Source organism: Chaetodon trifascialis, chromosome 1 (genome assembly GCF_039877785.1).
Source record: "Chaetodon trifascialis isolate fChaTrf1 chromosome 1, fChaTrf1.hap1, whole genome shotgun sequence".
Lineage (NCBI taxonomy): Eukaryota > Metazoa > Chordata > Actinopteri > Chaetodontiformes > Chaetodontidae > Chaetodon > Chaetodon trifascialis.
In genome coordinates this window covers 14187675-14207545 of record NC_092056.1, presented here as the reverse complement: position 1 = coordinate 14207545, position 19871 = coordinate 14187675, and the positions used below count along the sequence as shown (strand labels likewise).

The window sequence follows — 19871 nt, the reverse complement described above, 5'->3', positions numbered from 1 at the left end:
CATCTTAATGAACCAGATAACTGCTGCAAACATAAGTTGAAACGACTCATTCATTTGTTGACGTCACTTTGAACTACGGGAAAGTAAACTAGGATGAATTTCTTATTGTTTGTGTCATTATGAAATGATTAATCAATGCATTTTGGAAAGATTTGACCAAAGCAAAGCAAATCTCCTCCTAACATGTATTTGCATGGACCATATCATCATTTTGTACATCAGGTTATACAAACGTTTACATTGCACACCTAATTGATCATTATTGCTTTATATTCAGTGTAAACTCTCCTGGCTTTGGCTCAAATGAACACTCCTGATTATCCCCAGGCTTTATCTTAGGAACCTTTCATTTTCGCATTTCCTCTGTTGCAGTGATTGATGAATTATTTTCTTTCTCCTCGTAGCTAAGTGCTGCATCACTTTGTTTGCTGTTGGCTTTCTCCTCAACATACTCATACTTGTATTAATTCGCACTTGGTTAGCTTGAAATGAAAAAAAAAAAAAAAACATTTAGTGTGCACTAAGGATTTCTGCTCTCAGTTATCCTCCATGTTTGTTCCACACAGCATGCACTCATATTTGTGTTCCCTTACATAATTTATCTACAAGGCCCTCTGTTTGTTTTACTGTCCCTCAGGAGCTCATTGCCTCAATCAGCCCGTGAGAGCAAGTTGCACTGAATGTTTAGACCACTGCATCCCAGTCAGTTTGCTTCTGGTCAGAACGGTAACTGGCTGATGAAACCCACCCTGTGAGAAGAAAAACACTTTGAACTTCGGCTTCACAGGCTCAGTCATGATTGGTATTTATTTAAGTTTTCGATCGTTCGTGTTATAAAGGGTTCTGATTGAGTGTTTCTGTTTGTGTGCATCGCTCTACTGAGCATCACTCAGATCAAAATGATGAAATTGCTGTTCAGGTCTCAAAGAAGCTAATCAATGTTTCACTATCTTCTAAAGCCAAAACATCAAGATCTGACTGTTAGTGCATCTTTTTCTCTTCCATTTTCCCAGTGAAGGAAGCTTAAGTATTCTCAAACTTAAAGGAGCCCTGGGCTGGTTTTCGGTAAACAAACAAAAGGTAACACACTGCGTGCATCCTTTGGGTCAAACAAAGGTGTTGAATGCATTTCCTTCCTCATATAACATTTGCAAAACCGATTGTTGGTGCATTATTGCATTTCTCCGTGTGTTGTTGCCACCTATAGATCAGGGGAATAACATGAAACCAGCAGCAGGATAGGAATCGTGTCACCCACATTCTTGCATGCTTGTATACGCGTCCTTGTGCAAACCAAATAGGCCTAGCTTGTGCAAACAAACTCCACAGGACACATTTAAGTGAATATTCAAAATTTTCATGGCATAAACGAAGTCAAAAAAGATTAGACTTTAAAGTAAAGTGTCACCCACTGTGCCTTATTGATAACATTTTCCCATTTAATTGTTACCTTATGTTCTTACTGGAAATGAATGTACTGATGCAACAGCCTGCTGGGAAATTATCCTAATACTGCTGGTCCAAGGCCATGGAGAATGAGGATATTTTGGGATTTGTTTATGGTGATGGTTTTTTACTGTATCTTTTTTTAGCTGTGGTTAGCCAGAAAAGACTTCCTTCAGAATATCTCCATTCACATGCAGTTCATTTTCTCAGAGGAAAACATCAGCAGATTCCAAGAGTTTGCCTCAACGCTCACTCATCGAACACACGTGTCAGCTCATGCATGACATACATTTGTTTGTGTCTTCATGTGTCATTGATGTTGCAGCTCCAGGAAGAGGAGGAGCACTTGCTGCAGGGATCTTCTCTTGGGCAAAGTGATCATAACAGCAGGGAGTCCTGTGACACCTCCTGTGCTGCTGAGAGACCTTTTATATTCCCCCACACCCGCTCACACCCCTCACTGCCCCCTACCATGCCCACGCTGCCCGAGGAAGAGGAGGACTCCCCCGAGGAGCTGGACAGTTCCTCCAGCTCTCCCAGTACAGTGAGTGCACTCTTTGTAGCATGTGTGGCTATAAAACAGACGCTAAATAATCCATTTGGCCATGGTGAAGAAATTCTATGAATGATGCTACTGAAGTCTGTCTTCATATAAAATGTCCTGTTCCTCTTTAAAATGCTGCTTTCAGCTCAGCAGACTTCTGTGTGTGCTTAGAAATGCTCCATGTGGTTAGTCTATATGCCATCCTGGAATTTGACTTTGCACATATTTTACTTTTCCCGACCTGTGCTCATATTTTTGTAGTTTCCCACATAATGTTTAGAAATTAATCTGTAATTCCACCGATTCCTGAGTGTTTTATGAGTCTTTGAAGGCCACTTTCCCTGTTTTTCACATTAAATCATCCATAGCAGAGCACTGCTGAGGTTGAACTCTCAGAGATCAGCGCAGGGTGTAGACTCTGGTAAGCCCCTCGAGGCGAATTTCTGATTTGTGGCTTTGGGCTGTATAAATAAAAACTGACTTGACTTTAAAAAAATATTGCTTGATGATGGTGGTGTTCTTGAGATCATCAGATTGGTTTGATAAGATCTGTGAACTATGGTCAAATTTAAAGGTCGTAGTTGATTTGAATGATGCATTTACATACCAAGTTCCATTTAAAAAACTTCTCATTTATCACTGTCTGTCCGTGCAGCTCGTTTTAATTTCAACTAAAGCTTTTTAACTTAACCGTCTGTAAGTTTATGTGGTATCTGCTTGATATCAGTCATATTAAGTAAACGGAAATTAAATCTTTTTTTTGTATGAACTGACCCTTTAAATCATCAACATCCCCAAGTTTCAGATTCAGAATTCAACTCACTGAACATCCTGCAGACAAGTGTTAAACAGTTGTCTGTCCGAGGCCTCAGAGAACGTTGTCCTCTGCTGCAGTCGCTCATTAACACACAAGCTAGCTAAGACTTCTCAGCAGAATGTAATGAAGCTTTGTAATCTAATCTTCAGGGCAAAGTATCCACCTTTATTACAGCACAGCTGTGGCCTTTCTGCTGCATTGCTATCAGAGGAAATCTTTTTATAAGGATTCTAGTGCAAAGATAAGCTTTGAGGGGAGCTCTTAGGGAATTAGTGTTTGATTTCAGCCCGTGTTTGCTTACTTTGATGCTGGTTTTGGGATTTTATGAAAAAGGAATTAAGGAGTACATGATGTTCAGTTTCCTCGTCACTAGGAGTACAATTTAGCCTCAGGAAATAGTTGAGCAATGTGTTCTGTGGATCTGGGGAGACGACCACAAGAAGTGTATAATTAAGTCTAATGAAAGATCCTATTGAGCTGCATGTTGGGTGCTATGAGTGCTGGATCTAGTATTTTTCAAGCTTGACACTATACACGAGACTAAAAGTCAGGAAATCTCAGCCTCTGCCACTTCGATTCTGACCTGTTTTTGTAAATCTGTCTCTTGTGAGTCCCTCATCTTCATGGAAGTGCAATTCTAAAATTCTAAAATGCCTTAATCAAAAGGCATTTTGAGGAGATGCTCCTTTAAATGAATATTTCCTCCCACCCTCTACTTCATTCTGTTCATAACATAAGTCATCATTTATCATGACAGTTAGAGGAGTAGTGAAGTGATCGTTATTTAACTGATTGTTATTTGCATCACAGTCATGGATGCAAATTTTTTCTGTTTGCACAAATGTGTGCAGAGTCCTCACCGTTACTGCTGGATTAAAGTGTGTAACTGCCCTGAGGGCCCCGAAAGCACCCAGGTTCTCTGTGTGCAAATCTGTTTGGGAATTTGCTCCACTGTAGTACAATATAAGCTGCATTTAACCTGCTTGTGAGGACCTTTGCTGTTGAGGATCTTTTTGTCAAATTCTAGTTTAAATCTCTTTAATGTCCATTGATATATTGATATTGTGCTTACATAACATTACACAAATAAAGCCGTGTTTAATCAAGTTACCACAGACCGACACAGCAAACTTGAAGTGATGTAACGTTACAGGAACGTAATGTACTGGTCGGTTACTGGGCCGCTGGGCTAAATATAAAGAAATTGCCATGAGTACTACACCATGTGCTCTGTACCTGATGAGTAAACATCTTTTAAGTTGAATTTGCTTATTTTTATTACATCTAGCAGCTACAGAGCAACATTATCATTTAGTACATCATAAGTCCAAAATTCACTCTCTTCGCTCTGTTTCTGGATTGCTAACTGCATCTGTTGCTTGGTAGTGAGCAGGCAGTGCACAGTGGATTTTTGCTGGAAACAGCTGCCGGCAGCAGCTGAAAACACAGAGCGGTGAGGGTGAAACAAGAGAATGAAGTTGCAGCCAGATGCCAAACAATGAGCTGAAACTTGCTATAATGGCCTTTAAAGCTGAGAGGAGCTGCGTGTTTGTTATCATAAAAATGTCAGTTATAGAGGCTTTAAAGGTAACGCACTACATGCATCAGGAGGTCCATGGCTGTTCACTACTCAGTGTTTTCCAGTTGAAGTCCTACAGTACATCCACATCTGTTAAATGACAGCGGTGCTTGTATATTGTCGCTGTGGCGGTTCTGCTTTGCTTTGACACTTTTTTCTGCACAGTCTACACCAGGCGAAAGTCGAGCCGTCGTCATGACTGCCCCAACTATCGTCTACCCACAGCAGGCCACTATCGTCCATCAAGATGGCCGTCCCCTCGAGCAGAGCAGGTAATCATCAGCCATCTTAAACTCTGAATGACTGTAAACAGGGACAATGTGTCTGAATTAGTCCTGCTTCCTCTGTCAGGCCACACAGTCCCAGAGCTCGCCTGGCCAGAAATTCTTCTGGAGGACCCATCACAACAGTCGGTGGGTAAACCCTGTAAACACATACAGCTCTAATTATCTAAAGATAACTACAACACTATGAGAACTATTTTGATGTTATCATTAGCGTCATTTGCTTTAGTCCAGCAAGAAATTGAGGTTACTGATTTTTCCTCCTTCAGTGAAAAGCTGTTTTAAGCTGTTTTTAAATGGACATTTGTAACACTATTAAAAACACTGACCTTTCAATCTAGTTTCTTTGCCAAACTGCAGTTTAAAAACAGCTTTCATTTTGTTGGACGATCTGTCTTTCTAAGGATGAATCAAGATACAGTAATGGGCTCATGCTGTGTAGTTCCTCTAGGAGCTCCACAACATTTCGACTAAGTTTGGTCATCGTTGTCCTGAGAGATGAATCTGCCTGCGTGTCCTCCCACATGCCTCAAATGCTTTTGCTGCTTTGATTACTTTTGTTTAGCTCCTCTTCTAAGGAGAAGGGGAGATCAAAACATCTTTGACTCGGTCAACCCTCATCAGCTGATTTATTGGCTGACATCCAAACAGAATTATTTCTCAGCATGAGACTTTACACAGAGGAATCCCACTTAAATACCTTCTTCAAAAGACTCACAGACTCGACTTAAACATTTCTTAAAGATGTTCTAACTAACTAACTGCATTTCTTTGCTTTTCTGTGTGTGTATTGTGTCCCTCAGACAGCGCAGGTCATGTGATCGACTTGGTGAAAGATCAGCTGCCAGAGCTGCAGCTCTCTGAGGAGGATCGACAGAAGAACCTGGAGCTGCTCGAACAGGCCAGGAAGGTCAGCGACCGCTTCCTGACGCGCCGCGGCCGCCGCTCCACCGGCAGCCCCTCCGACTCACCCACAGGTAGTAAATGCACACACACACACAAAGGCACACACACACAGACATTAACACTGTACATAGCATATCATTTTATTAAGAATGATTGGTAAGAAGGGCTGCACGGTGGCGCAGCAGGTAGTGCGTGTGCCTCACAGCAAGAAGGTTGCCGGTTCGATCCCCAGGTCAGGCGGGGCCTTTCTGTGTGAAGTTTGCATGTTCTTCTCTCCAGGTACTCTGGCTTCCTCCCACAGACCAAAAACATGCTCACTAGGTTAATTGATGACTCTAAATTGTCCGTAGGTGTGAGTGTGAATGTTTGTTTGTCCTTGTATGTGGCCCTGCAATCGGCTGGCGACCGGTTCAGGGTGTACCCCGTCTCTCGCCCATTGTAGCTGGGATAGGCTCCAGCCCCCCCCAACCCCAAAAGGGATAGGCGGTATAAATAATGGATGGATGGATGATTGGTATGATTGGTATGTTGTCCCGGTAAACTCACCTACAGTTTAATTTGCTTTAAAAAGGGTCGAAAGCTGGACTCAGTGATGTTTTAAATCCATTAAATGTCTTTTTTCTACAGCTCTTTCTCCAACTCCAAATCCAACTCCATCATCCTCACCCTGCTCGTCTAGAAGCAGCTCACTGACTGTGGCTCCTCAATGCGGTAACACATTTCATTCTTTGGCTCGTTTCTTTGAATATTTACTGTTTATTTCTAACTTTTCTACCCTATTTCCAATTGTTTTTTTGAAGTTGGAGCCTTAAAGGATGATTTTGTTGGTTGTTTTCTTCTCTTTCCGCTGTAGGACCCACAGAGGCAAACCATGTCAGCTCACTGTCTCTTGGGCAGGTAGAGAAATTATTGTTAGCAAAAACTCACGATAGTGTGAGGTTCATATTTTCTGATGCATGCTCATTTTCCCTAATTAAAATTGCCTGATTTTAAATTAGTCAACCACTCAATACTTAATTATCAGTCCACATAACATTTATTAACACAAGAAAATTTGTTCTGCTGTCCTCTCTTCTAGCACTTTGAAGTTCCTTCTGTACGAGAACAGCATGACTTAACGACTCAGGATCAGGAGGTCAGATTCACTCTGCATCTCTTCATATTAACACAGACTTGACAAACGTTATGAGAAACAAAATATTGTCTAAAGCACACCTGACAGAAAGAGAAGAGTGAAGGCATGCAGGAAGAACACAGGCAGCTTGTGCACACTGTCAACCCACTGAGGAAGACATGTTTCACTTGCAGACTTTGTCAGGAAAAAACATCTCAATAGTTGAGTCACAGGCTGCAAAAAATTTCACTGACTTCTTTTCATGAGTATAAATTTGGTAAATTTGAACACTCATGCTCCCCAGAGGATGACTCCTAAAGTCTTTGACCTCCTAAATTTTCCTCCAGAAATATCTCAACATCTACAAGATGAAGTTCCACAAACTCTCATGCTCCCCAGAGGAGGATCCTACTGACTTAGTTGATCTACTGACTGCTGTGGCTAAGTGTAGCCTCACAGAGAATAATTTGGTTTTAGACTCTTATTTCATCATCAGTTTAATGCCCAATGAAGGTGCTGACAGTGTATGGCTTTTTACTAAAGTCTTTATCAATATAAATATGGATTTGTAATTCAAATACTACACGATTAGTAACACAACAAGAATGCTAAATGTCTTAATAGCAGTCATTATCTTGCTAACTTCAGGGCAACAGACTGCTGGTGGATTGGAAGCCCGTTGAGAAGAGGAAAGTGTCCTCTGGGACTTTAACACCTCGCTTTGCGGTTCAGAAGGAAAACTGTGATCCAGCTCTACCTAAGAGTCCTTCAGCAGTCAATAAAGGGGATGAAGGAGCTGGTCCGGGCCGAAACCCAGTCCTGGCTCCGGCAAAAGGGGTGGCCAAGCCTGTCCCCCGACCACCTACCCAACTTGCCCCCTGTACAGCAGAGATCAAGACGATTGGGGCCTTCCCTCCACTAATGAGGGCTGTTTCCTGGGATGCTGTAGGCAGCCTTAATTCTAGAAATGGAGCCCCGAGTTTCCCTCCAACACAGGAGGAAACCTTCTCCGACAAGCCCAGGGATGCCGTCTTCAAGTCCTCAGGGTACAAGGACCTCCCCACCCAACTGGGGGGTGTGCATAAACTGTCTAAACTCAAAGAGGTAAAGCTTTGAATCAGCAGATTACATCTTCCTGTATTCATAGTAAAATGGCCCTTCTGTAAAATGTGTGTGTGTTTGTGTATACAGGAGCACAAGCTGATACGTAACCAAAGCATTGTGGGATCCAGGTTACCAGACTTGAGTGAAGCTGCTGAACAGGAAAAAGGTACCGGTTTGTATTTGCCCTCTTGCCCATGTAAGACAGAGAGTGCTCTCAGCAGAACACTCAGCAGTGTCGCCAAGGGTGTGCACTTCCTGAATCTCAGGGAAAATCCATTCCAGTCAGTAAATGATGATGATCTGTTCTTGTTTCTTTCCTCTGTGCCACCCATTTACTGGCAACCTCGTAACACAGAAATAAATGTTGTTTTCATTTTCCATCAGCAGATGGCATGATTGTTAAAGCATGTGCAGCACCTGTGTGGGGTGAAATAAGGAAATGATTTTAGGTTTTTGTGTTTGCTTTAGGAAACAGGCAGAGTTGTACACTTGGACTTGAGTCAGAGTTCAGCCAAAAAAATTAGGATTTGAGACTTCACTGCATTAAGACTTGACACCCTAAAGACCCTAAGAAAGCCAAAAAGTCTCAAATTTATCAACTATCAACACAGCTTTAAAAAAAAAAACTGTACAAATGTTAAATTTGATATTAAAGCTCAGCATTTAGAGACCTTAAAGCAAGACTTTTGAAAGAACAAATAACATGTTTTTCACATTTTTCTTCCAGCGAATTAAAATTAGAAATTTAACACACTTCGCTACCATTAGCTTATGATGGCTAATGTTAGCAAATTAGGTTACTTTTACTATCTACAGTAACTGACATTACATTATCATTATCCTGTAGCTGCTCTTAAAGTTACATAGTCACTTCAAAGACATGTAGTTTTACATAGATTAACACAAAAGCACTTGAGACTTGACTTTAAATTTGTCTCCAATTATGTGAGACTTCAAAATAAGATCAGGTAATTCTCTTCAGGTCAGATTTATGCAGCAATGTTTCTGCAGGTCCTGCTCCGTCGACAAACTCAGCCAGTAGTGAGGAGACGAAGGAGAAGTCTGACGCCATGCCAAACATTTCAGACGTGATGCTGAGAAAACTCAAACTTCACCGAGGTTTACCAGGCTGGTGTGTAACAAACCAACAGCTGCTTAAGTTAACTTCTACCGTTTTACTTGTTTTCGCTGCCTAATCACTCAAAAAAAGCCCTCCTTCCATTTTAATTTTACTGTGCACAAATGTATACATTACTTCCTAACAGCTCCTCTCTGATTTTATTCCAGTGCACCCCCTCTCACTGAAAAAGAAGTAGAGGTTGGTATCTGTCTGGATTGACAGTCCAGTACTTCACTTCATGCATGCTACAGTTGATTTTGTTTTTCTGTGGTGCTTTGCTTGCTTTCCACTAATAGGGAACGTGAGCTGGGTTTAGACCATCGTGAGACGGCAAAAATGATAATGTTTCCCAATATGTTGAACTATTCCTTTATTAACTGAACATTTTAAAAGTCACTTTGGTGCTATACGAAAGCATTCAAAACGCTCCACAGTAAATAAGCGTGAACATGAGTGAGTACTCACTGAGTTACAATGTGTCATAAAATTGTCCTACAGACAGGAATCTGCTTACTTTGAGCAGTAAATTGTGTTCAAACACTGTTTCAAACAGTGCAGCCAGATGTTTTGTTCCACTCACTGCTGAACATTTGTCACGTGTAGCCCTGTGTTTATAATAACCTGTTTTGTTACCAAAGCAGTTAATTACACTCCCATAAAATTTGTCTGCCTGGATTTGGCAGTATTCTGTCAACAGGAAAGTGTTTTCTGTTCCTGATCAGACTGAAGAGACTCCGGAGTGATTTCCTGTGGAGAAAATGCAAACATTAGTGACGCTGTCAGGCTCGAGCTGTGGCCCCTCTCGACGCTCCCCCAGGGATGCGTCTGCATAAGGACAGTCAGAGGTCATAGATTTCCTCTCAGCCATGGCCCCACGTGTGTTGGAAAACTGCGTAGACTCGCTTTGATCAACACAGCAAAAGCATCAAGAGATCAAATGTCAGAATCACAGCTTGTTCCCCATGATGGTCTCAGGGCTGCAGGGTTCTCCCTCACGTTAACCAATAAAAATACATGTTAGTATTATGTAAACAACCACACTGACTCTCATTTGTGTATGTGTGTGCGGGCTGTGCTGTGGGAGCGTTTCCTATGGATTCCTGTGATTTATTCCACTGAGTTGGTGTGTTGCCATCACCAACAGCTTCTCTCTCTTTAATGTGCTGTCTAATATGCCATTGCGAGAGTTATATTACAGTAACTTCCTCCCTACAGAATGCATTTGTCCAGCTGTCGCTGGCATTTCGTAATGACAACTACACTCTGGAGATGCGGCTCAAACAGGCAGAGAGAGAGAGGAACCTGACTGAGGAAGACACAGAGAAAGAGCTGGAAGAGTTCAAAGGAGCACTGAAGGTCAGCCCTGGAAAACAGCAGCTGATATTAGATTAATTTACTAGAGATGAAGAACTCCCTGTGGCTCTGTAGTGCTCGTTTATCTGCTTAATGTTTCCTGGAAGCGTCCCATAGTAAATATTTATCTTGTCCGAGTCCAATCCCAGGTACAAAAGAGACACTCATGTACACTTTGCTTTCCTGAGAGAGTTGTAACGAGATGTTGTTGTGTTTCTCACAGATGACCTCACCACAGTGGCAGAATCTGGAGCAGCGTGAGGCCTACCAGCGCCTCATAGAGACAGTGGCAGTGCTCCACCGGCTGGCCACGCGGCTCTCCAGCAGAGCAGAGATAGTGGGAGCAGTTCGACAGGTGCAGTCATACAAACACACGCAGGACGGTTAATGGCAGATAACGAGAATGCTGCATTGTACACATGTCCTATTCTTTAAAATATACCGTCTACTTCACGTCTTCGGGCCACTGGAATGTCTGTTTGGCAGCACTTTAAAGATTACACTATGGTGAAGATTTTTATCTGATGTCGTGGCTGACCTGCCGGCCAAAGCACACATCAGTTAAAGAGCACATTTAGTGTTTTTGCAGTACAGTGGCCTTTAGCTATTTATAATCTCAAACCACTCAGATGAATTACAGCCTTTTATGGTCTTCTCGTTGTACTGCTGCCCATCTATTAATAACGATCTAATGATAAGGCTCTATCAATTGCACAGAAATTAAGGTTCTTCTAACATGGTTCCTGTGACTTCCAGCATGTTTTCTTAACATTCATGTGTACTTAAAATGTTAAAAAAATGTTAAATGTTTAATACAAACAATAACTTGGATATGTGGTAGTCACAGTATCACATGCTACATAAAGGAAAAGGATGAATTTCTGTAGTGCCTTTTCTACCAGGTATTTATCTCAGTGACATCAGTGCATTTCTCTCATATTGGATACTGTAAAAACAAGACATCAATCAAGGATAAAATAACTGCTCGTAATGTGAAAGGGTGTTCTTGTAGGGAAAAACTACAGATAATCATCACCAAACATTGCAGCTCTATGAAGATTTTCAGCCTCTTCTAGCTCATTGTTTTGGTTTTACTGCAAATTTTAACGTTCAGTTCAGTCTCATCACTCTCATCAACCCTGTTTCCAGCTTTGCAGCGTTGAGGGAGACCAAACCATGAAAAAAGAATAAATCAATTAATATTGTGTTAAACTGTATTTCTAACTGTTTTATTGTGCAACAGGAGAAACGTATGAACAAGGCCACCGAAGTCATGATGCAATATGTAGAAAATCTGAAGAGGACGTATGAGAAGGACCATGCAGAGCTGATGGAGTTTAAGAAGCTGGCCAACCAGAACTCTAATCGCTGTTATGGAGGGTCTGTAGACACTGGAGGTAAGACTCACTGCACAGAAAATAACAGAGAATGAAAGTCAGCCAAACCAATCGTATGTTTTTCCTCTACAAAGGGCTTCATGCTTGCAAATGGGAAATATCTTTAAGCTTTATCCAGGCAAGGGTTTGATTAGGCATACACCTTTTTAGCATCATTGCTGCTCTGCTCTGTAAGAATGAACTTTCCTTTGTAACTACAGTATCTGAGTGCTGTTACTGACAGGCTTTACTGCAGCTTTGAGAACAGCAACATGACTTTAATGGTTTTCTGTGCTCTTGTGATGCTGTATTCTGTGTAACTTTGTTCATCTTTATAAAGATGATGGAGTTCCACGGCCGTCAAGATCAATGTCCCTCACCCTTGGAAAGGTAAGCACTTTACCCGAGTGGTGTTTTTAGTGCTGAAATAGTAAGTCGTTTAAATGATAAGTCGATTACAAGAGCTCTCACTTTCCTATTGTTGAAAACTGAGTGTCCTTGCAATGAGAAATCTGATGTCTGATTTTTGTGTGTCCAAAAGTCTACAGCCATGCTAGCAGAAAAAAATGTAGCGTTCCTGTTTTTCCATTCTTACCACTAACACTGTTTCACCTTCTGTCTCCTCTCCAGGCTCTACCCAGACGTAGGGTGAGCGTAGCGGTGGTGCCTAAGTTTAACCTCCTGAACATCCCAGGTCAGACTCCAGCCACAGCCGGCCCGGGCCCGGGTCCCAGCGCGGGACCCACCGCTGGTGCCACTCTTCCTGTCCTGGTAGGTCTTCCTGTCCTGTCAGGAAATGATCAGGAATGAAATATCAAGGATTTAATGAAGTGCCACCTACTCTCTCAGACTGACTGCTGAATGAAAGTATGTTACACACGTATTTTTGAGTCATCTCAGGACACTACATTTATCTGAAAGTTACCACTTACCTTACAGAGTAAGACTTTACATTTAAAGATATGGTAATGTTATGAAACACAATGCACAAAAACTGGGTCGAGCTGGGATCTCTTTCAGATCTCTTTGAGTTGTAAGCAGTTCACTAAAGAGACTTTTCCCCTCTAAACTTCTCTCATGGTTTCATTTAATTTTCTGTGGCCTCACATCATTCAGTAGTTCACAGAAAAGCAAAAATCAGAAAAATGTCTAAATATTTTCCTTCTTTTCTCCCCCGTTAATCATCTCAGAACCCCTTAGACTTGTCTTCTGACTCTTTGGTGGTGTCTGACGCCCACTGAACAAAAGTGTAAATAAAGTTTGTTAAAACTAGTCCCACTTCAGCCAGCCACAACAAGAAAATGCTGCCCACAAATCAGTGCATCAGCATTAACAATGTAATATGTTCATATATAACAATGTGACAGTCACAGGGCCTCGAGTACATTTGATACTTAAATACATTTAACCCATAATATTTCAAATTCTGTACTTTTCCTTAAGTAGGATTTTAAATGCAGGACTTGTAATGAAGTATTTCTTTAAGTAAAGGTTGTGAATACTTCTATCATGCTTTTAATTATGTATTATTGTTTGAAGGCAATATTATTTAAAAATCTTTCTCTCTAGTGTGAAGCAAATGACGTGAAAGCCAACACTCCCACAGAGGCGCCACAACCAGCTGCAGAATGGTATGTGTTGTGTCGTCGTGGTATTTTGCACACATCCACACACGACCGCCTATACAGTATGCACACATACCATTGATGATTCCCAAGGTCACCATACAGTCCTTGAAACAATGGGCCAAGACAAGACTGAGCTCGTAATCACTCTTATCAAAAGCATTTTGTGCTGCAGTGGGGCCTTTGGTTTGTTTGTGTGACCTTCAGGATGTGTCTTACGGCGCAGAAAAGGCCCCAGTGAGGTGAAAATAACCCTGAAAGCATAAAGAATAATCAAACCCTGCTGCAGTTGATGGATATGCTGTCCTGGGTCGTAATCTAAACATTTGTGTAAGAGTTTGACAAAGACCAGGCACAAGGCTCCAGTCCTCTCCTGCGTATAAAGTGAGCCTCTCAAGTGTCTGAGCTCCATGTTCTGTGAGGAGACTAGAATAGCAATAACAAATGTGCAGTGCCAGCTCCATTTTTTTCTGCTCGTGTTTGCCATGCCTGTGATGGTTTCTGTAATGCACACCACCACTCTGCCAGTGCTGCAATTTGTCCATTATGAGACAAGGCCACGGTGTTGTGATGTGATGGTGCCCAAGGCTGATTGTTCTTTCCCATCTGAAACAATGCAGTGGAAAGAGTGTGTCGGAGCAGGAAAGTGAGCCAGCCAAGCCTTCAGTCAACTTAGAGGAGATCAGAGCCGAGATCAAGGCAAAGATCGAGGAGGAGGCATATAATAAAGGGTGAGGCCTTTTCTCCTGCTCCTTAACTACGCACAAACACACACTGTGTGATGGACATTGTTGTTGCTGAATATGAATCACCACATTTATGGGACCCATCAGTCATGTTGTTGTACAGGTGCATTTTCTCATGTATATAGTGTTAAGCTTGCAGAGCCTTTGAGACACTTACAGTGATCATAATAAAGTCTGCATACTGAGTTACTTCCTGATGATTGGACATCAGGATTTGTGGCATTTTATTATTGTATATCTGTCAAACTTGCTGGTAAATTTTAACATTTCAAATGCAGCTACCAAGAGGGACTTAAGCAAAGTAAAGTGCTCCAGGAGGAGAAGCATGAAGAAGCAAACGCTGCAGAGAAACTGCTGGAATTAAAAAATAAGGATGAAGAGAGTGGAAAGAAGATAAAGACAAGCAGGTAAACTGAAGACATTTACCACATGTTTTCAATGTTGGTCTTTGACAGTGTTGACATAAACAGACCAAATGACTAGTCTCCAAGTTCCATTGAAAAAGCAATAATATGAAACTAATAAAAATGTAAGTCAGAGTGCATCTCTATAAGCCCTGACTGAGATGTGGTGCATCTCAAACTGTCAGTTAGCACCATTAAAGCAGTTTAAATACATCAAGAGTCCAGATTTTAAAAATTGATTTTGTGCTTTTGCAGACATGCACACACATTTGTTTGAAACGCCTCATTTGTGCCCCAAATGGTGATAAATAATGATGTTGATTACCAATTAAAGATACTTATTTTTTTATACTTTCAATGTTGTTTGCAGCAGGAGAAATGGCACACTACTGCATTGCATATGAATTATAGTAATCTGCTCTACATAATTTGCGTATGATTACAAGCATTGGACAGAAAGAAGAGGTTGAAATCTGTCATTTAAAGAATCTCGTATCACTGTATTTGAACAGACATATAAAACCATAGATGTGCTGTTTGTTTTACTGTGAGAGGTCATTATCTTCACAGGAGGATGGACGAGGTCCTGGTTCTTCTTGGTCGGTTTTGTCCCAAGATTCCCTGGAGTCGGCGACTTCTCTGCATCGCCCTGACACTGTTTGTGGTGATGTGTCTGGTTATCAGTATTTTTACATTCTTCAGTGGCTACTACAACAGACATGAAGACACGTAAGCAGAGAAAGACTTGTGCAAGGTGAGATTAAGATCTTTGGACTCAGCACAACCAAAGAACCCCAGAACAGAGCAGAATGACGGAGGCGGCAGTCGTCCTGTGTCTCTGCCAGTTTACCATATCACCACACTTGGACTCACTTGAATCCATGACCCAGACTCTGGAGGGCCGAAGACGTTTTGGGAGGCTTTATGGATAAAGTTGTCTTAAATTATAAATTTGTTTGGATTGAAAAATTGACTGTTTTGCTGCAGCAAGAAAAAGATAATTTCTGTTTAGGGAAGTGTATAGTGTAAGGTATCACACACACACATATATACACACAAATTAGTTGAATTGTTAAATTATTAAAAATAGATGCGTATGCAATGATAGGTTCAGGTTTGGGTACTTTTGGATGATGAACATGGCACTTTCCATTAAATGCCGCAATAGAAAAAGTGTATATATACTCTAATGTTGAAGTATAATCTCTCAGGTCCAGTAGATAATAAAGCCAATGAGAGATTTTGAAGTCATATTTAAAGATATAGAAAATAGAGGAATACTTTTATTTTATTTTATTTTATTTTTTGTTTAATTTCTATAATGTGTATTTAAAGACTTTTAAATATAAGCACATTCCAAAGTAGTTCCTTAAGTGCAATATTTTGCAGTTGATGGTCCTCGTTTGTGCCATTTTGGATCATGTCTTCAGAGCACTGAGAGATTTTCTTCTTTTGTGAGAGCACTGTTTAGATGATATGAGGTTTATTTTTATCTTCTTTGCACATGTGTGCCTACCTGTCTTGTTTGTCCTCTGTGGATTTTATGCTCTGCCACTTCACCTTTAAATAAAGGTGCCTGAAAACATATTGTGGTCATACATACTGTGATACTTTTTTTAATTAAAAGAATATCATTATAGCTGCTAGAAACAAATAGTTCAACATTTTGCTAAATTCACTTATTTGCTTGCTTCCTTAGAGTTAGATGAGAATATTGATACCACTCTTACGATGTGGTCCAATAACTATGAAGCTACAGCCCATGGACGGTTAACGTAGCTTATGCGCAAAGACTGAAAACATGGGGAAACAGCTAGCCTGGCTCTGTCCAAAGGTCACAAAATCCACCTACCAGCAGCTCTAAAGCTCTCAAATTAACAGGTTATGTCTCGTTTGTTTATCAGTCCTGTCATCATGGGAATCTGCAACAGCAGAGAGCAGAGAAAGTCACTGCGCCCAGCCAAGAGAGTCAATGCCAACCATATTTTCTTCTTCACTAACATGCCTGTTTTCACTTTCCAACACATCAAAATTCCATCATATTCTCATTGGAGCAGCTTAATTAACACAGGAAACCATTTAGTGTAATCTAAGTTAAATGTAATTTACCTCTAGAGGGTCTTCATATGACCTCACACAAACCCCAAAGTGTACTGTACCTGTGCTTTTCCATAGCTCCAGTCAGCCATTTATTATGCCCACGCATCTCTTTGACATCTGACAAAAACATTGCTGCACATTCGTCAGCACTCTCTGCGTCATTTCCTGCCATCAGGGCTGTTGCAGAGATGTTTTTATGGAAGTGGGAAGTTGCCCCGTACCAAAGGCTCATCGGAGAACACCAGAGATCATAGGCCTGTTCATGAGTGACTAATGCCCCATGGGAGGAAATCATCTGGACAAAGTGCCCAGTGTCAGATGTCAGTAACGGTGCAAATCTCTCTACGGACACAATCTTCTTTTTTTTTATATGTATTATACTAGATTCCTATGAGTATTCCAACATATATTTTCACTTAAATCCAACAAATGTATTGCACATGTACATAACTGAAAAGCACTTGTTCGTTCAATTTATGCCTCTATCTCCTGTCTTTTTCTCATGGGCCCTGCTCCTAGAACATATGATGGATCTTGATCTGACCTGTGAGCAGTACTTCCCTCTTCCTTTTCCTTTACTTTCTGGCAATGACAGAGTCCACACACCCCAGTGAACACCATCACCTCTATTTAACCCTGTCATTTGGCTCACAGACACATAAAAAGTGGAAGACTTTGTCGTCCCCTGCACTCATCTCTCTCTACTCTGACCAGTCATGAATATGATTCGGCTTTGCATCACAGTGGTGTTGTCAATTACTCAGGTCATCTCTGATCAAAATATTGGCACAAGCCACATCAGAGGTAGGTAATTCAAGCTGTTTTTTAATTTGTTCATGAGTAGAATATTCTATGTTTTCTCTTTAGGTAAATGAAGGCAACTCCTCTTCCTCAAAGCAGACTTTCTTGTTTAATTTGAAAATATATTTAGTGCTCAGACAAATGCAGTAAAACGAAATCTGAAAATGTTTTATATATTCTGTTTACAGTTTTCCCAGCAGTGAACCAAAGTATTGCTGGAGTGTTCCAGGTTAGCTTCTTAAATGACCTCAACCAGCCTCAGTATGCCTTCAACGCCTCTGAAGCTCGGAGGCTCTGCCTGTCGCTTGGAGTGAACATTGCCTCAAAAGCACAAGTAAATGAAGCTCTCGCTAGAGGTTTAGAAACGTGCAGGTAAGACCAGAGAAGATACGCAGGAGATTGTCTCAGTCATCTCGGTGGATTTAATGAAAAGCCATGTTATGTCATGTTTTCTTTTGTTCAGGTTTGGATGGATTGATGAACATTTTGCAGTCATTCCCCGCCGCAAGGCCCTTTCCAACTGTGGCAGGAACCAGACGGGCTTGGTGACGTGGCGAGCCTCCGTTACACAAGAGTTTGATGTGTTTTGCTTTAATGAATCAGGTATGATATTTGTATATGTATTTTTATATGAAGACACATGAAGATGCAACAGTTAATGGACGATATCACGCATGCTACTTTTAAAACAAAATAAACGTCTGATTGTAAGTTGATACAGATCAGAAGGTATTAAGTCAGATTAATGTGAACGAATACTCCTGACAGGCTGTGTATATTCTGCTATATTCTATGGTAGTATATTTTACATAACTTATTGTATGTAAAATGTATGTACTTTGCTCCAACATTTGACATTGTGGTGACTGAAATTGTGGAGAATATGAAAGAGTTTCAACCTTAAAGGATTTTTAAATAAATACATAAACTAAATATGTACCATTACCACCATTACTACCAATATTAACACTATGTCAAGTGCAAGACTTGACATAGTGTTGCAGGTCAGTTTTCATCACTATCTGTTGTAAATGGGAGGCAGACATAATTTTACTCAGTAAGAAAGTTAAAACGATACAAACATACATTTATCAAATGAAAAGGACCTTGAATAGAACTTATCTAATTTGTCATGGCCTTAATGTGTATGCACAGAAGCTGCGACACAATTGAAGGATACAACAACTGATAGCCCTTTGAACAGGAGACATTACTCAGGGCAAACGCAGTCTCCCTCCAAGACAGTGAGCTCCACCCAGAACATGCACACTTTGTCTTCCTCCACCCTTCTTCCCTCTTCCTCGCCAACTCCTGAGACCATGGACAATGAGGCAGAACCAGCCCGGTTTGTCAGCAGTGCACAAAGCTCTGCTGGAGGTATGATAATTTTGTTCACGACAGTCAATTGTCAATCAATTCATACTGTGCAGAAAATATACTACAGTATTAACAGTAGTAACAGTTACAAAATACAAGGCGTGATTTTTGTTTTGCTTGGCTGATGGCTTTTTCCATTGATGTTTGACTGTTCCAGGAAAGGCTTTACTCATCACCTCAGCTTGTGCCCTTCTCCTTATTGCAATAATCATCCTTGCCTACATAAAAATGTAAGTGGTTTTCCATATAAAAATACTACTGTATACTATATGTAATAGTGAGGTCTAAAAATTGTGGGAAAGCTGATTAGGCAAAGCATCTTTCCTTCCCAGTACTGCATATTAAACAGTGACTCTGCTTTTGTTATTGCCACATGTGTTACTGCATAGTAAGATTTCTTTCTTTCTCTCTGTGAAATGAAGAAGGAGTCGTGTTCTGAGCTCTGACAAGAAGCAGCAGCAAGAGTACATCCAGACAGAGGAGTGGACGTGTGTGACAAATACAAAGGAAACTAAGAAAGCTGCTCCGGAAGATGAGAGGATAGAAGTGGACGAAGATTCAAGTTAAACATTTTTATGATGAGATATTTTTAAGAGGCATTCCATGAACAACTACTGAGTAATACTCTACTATAAGGACAAAGATGTGTCTCTCGTGTGCTTTGTTTAGTGTGAAAGTAATGTAACAGAATGGCAGTAAAAGTGCATTTATTTTTGTATATACTGTATTGAAGTATTTTCTGTCATTTGACATTTAGCCACTAGATGGCAATGTTCGCAATACAATCATTGTGCAGACAGAAGACTTTTTCTTTAAACATACTGTTTCAGATAATGAACAAACATGTAAATGCAACATTTCACCAACAATGTCAAGCAGTTTTATAAAGTCATGTCATTATGAAATTAGGTGTCTCCCAAATCTTTCAATATACGGATATCTTTCCAAAAACTCACTGAAACCTCTTTCAAAACAAGCTACAAGACAGAGGGAATGTCCCAGACATCATTCATCTCTTATCAGAGTGGTCTGAAATAACATTGTGTAAAGTCTCTCAACCATAAGTGTTCCTATGTCCAATGTACAGTGTATAAAGTAACTAAAAAAACTTCAAGTTTATGGCATACTCCCATCACAAAATGGAGTGTAAGATACAATTGTTTATACATTGTGGA

At 40.7% G+C, this 19871-nt stretch overlaps 2 protein-coding genes across 2 annotated transcripts; both read left to right on the top strand.

The window, feature by feature from the left end:
* Positions 1–1835: 1835 nt before the first annotated feature.
* Positions 1836–15997, top strand: mrvi1 (murine retrovirus integration site 1 homolog). Its single transcript, XM_070962036.1, has 20 exons — positions 1836–1990; positions 4552–4658; positions 4738–4799; positions 5474–5647; positions 6204–6287; positions 6430–6473; positions 6655–6711; positions 7339–7794; positions 7882–7960; positions 8806–8926; positions 9082–9112; positions 10130–10270; positions 10491–10622; positions 11511–11664; positions 11984–12033; positions 12274–12414; positions 13213–13274; positions 13889–13999; positions 14293–14421; positions 14989–15997. The coding sequence occupies exons 1-20, from the start codon at positions 1919–1921 to the stop codon at positions 15149–15151; spliced, it is 2370 nt and encodes a 789-aa protein (XP_070818137.1). The 5' UTR covers positions 1836–1918; the 3' UTR covers positions 15152–15997.
* A 1175-nt stretch (positions 15998–17172) lies between these two features.
* lyve1a (lymphatic vessel endothelial hyaluronic receptor 1a) lies at positions 17173–19594 on the top strand. The gene is made up of 6 exons (XM_070960312.1): positions 17173–17322; positions 17508–17691; positions 17783–17922; positions 18475–18696; positions 18854–18926; positions 19119–19594. Exons 1-6 carry the CDS (start codon positions 17235–17237, stop codon positions 19261–19263), a joined length of 852 nt encoding a protein of 283 aa, XP_070816413.1. The 5' UTR covers positions 17173–17234; the 3' UTR covers positions 19264–19594.
* Positions 19595–19871: the final 277 nt, after the last annotated feature.

Coding starts and splice junctions, on each gene's coding strand:
- mrvi1 (XM_070962036.1), top strand. CDS start 1,919: ATGCCCACGCTGCCCGAGGAAGAGGAGGACTCCCCCGAGGAGCTGGAC. Junction 1,991..4,551: donor CCTCCAGCTCTCCCAGTACA/GTGAGTGCACTC, acceptor TTTTCTGCACAG/TCTACACCAGGCGAAAGTCG. Junction 10,623..11,510: donor TAGTGGGAGCAGTTCGACAG/GTGCAGTCATAC, acceptor ATTGTGCAACAG/GAGAAACGTATGAACAAGGC.
- lyve1a (XM_070960312.1), top strand. CDS start 17,235: ATGAATATGATTCGGCTTTGCATCACAGTGGTGTTGTCAATTACTCAG. Junction 17,923..18,474: donor GTTTTGCTTTAATGAATCAG/GTATGATATTTG, acceptor GTGTATGCACAG/AAGCTGCGACACAATTGAAG. Junction 18,927..19,118: donor ATCCTTGCCTACATAAAAAT/GTAAGTGGTTTT, acceptor TGTGAAATGAAG/AAGGAGTCGTGTTCTGAGCT.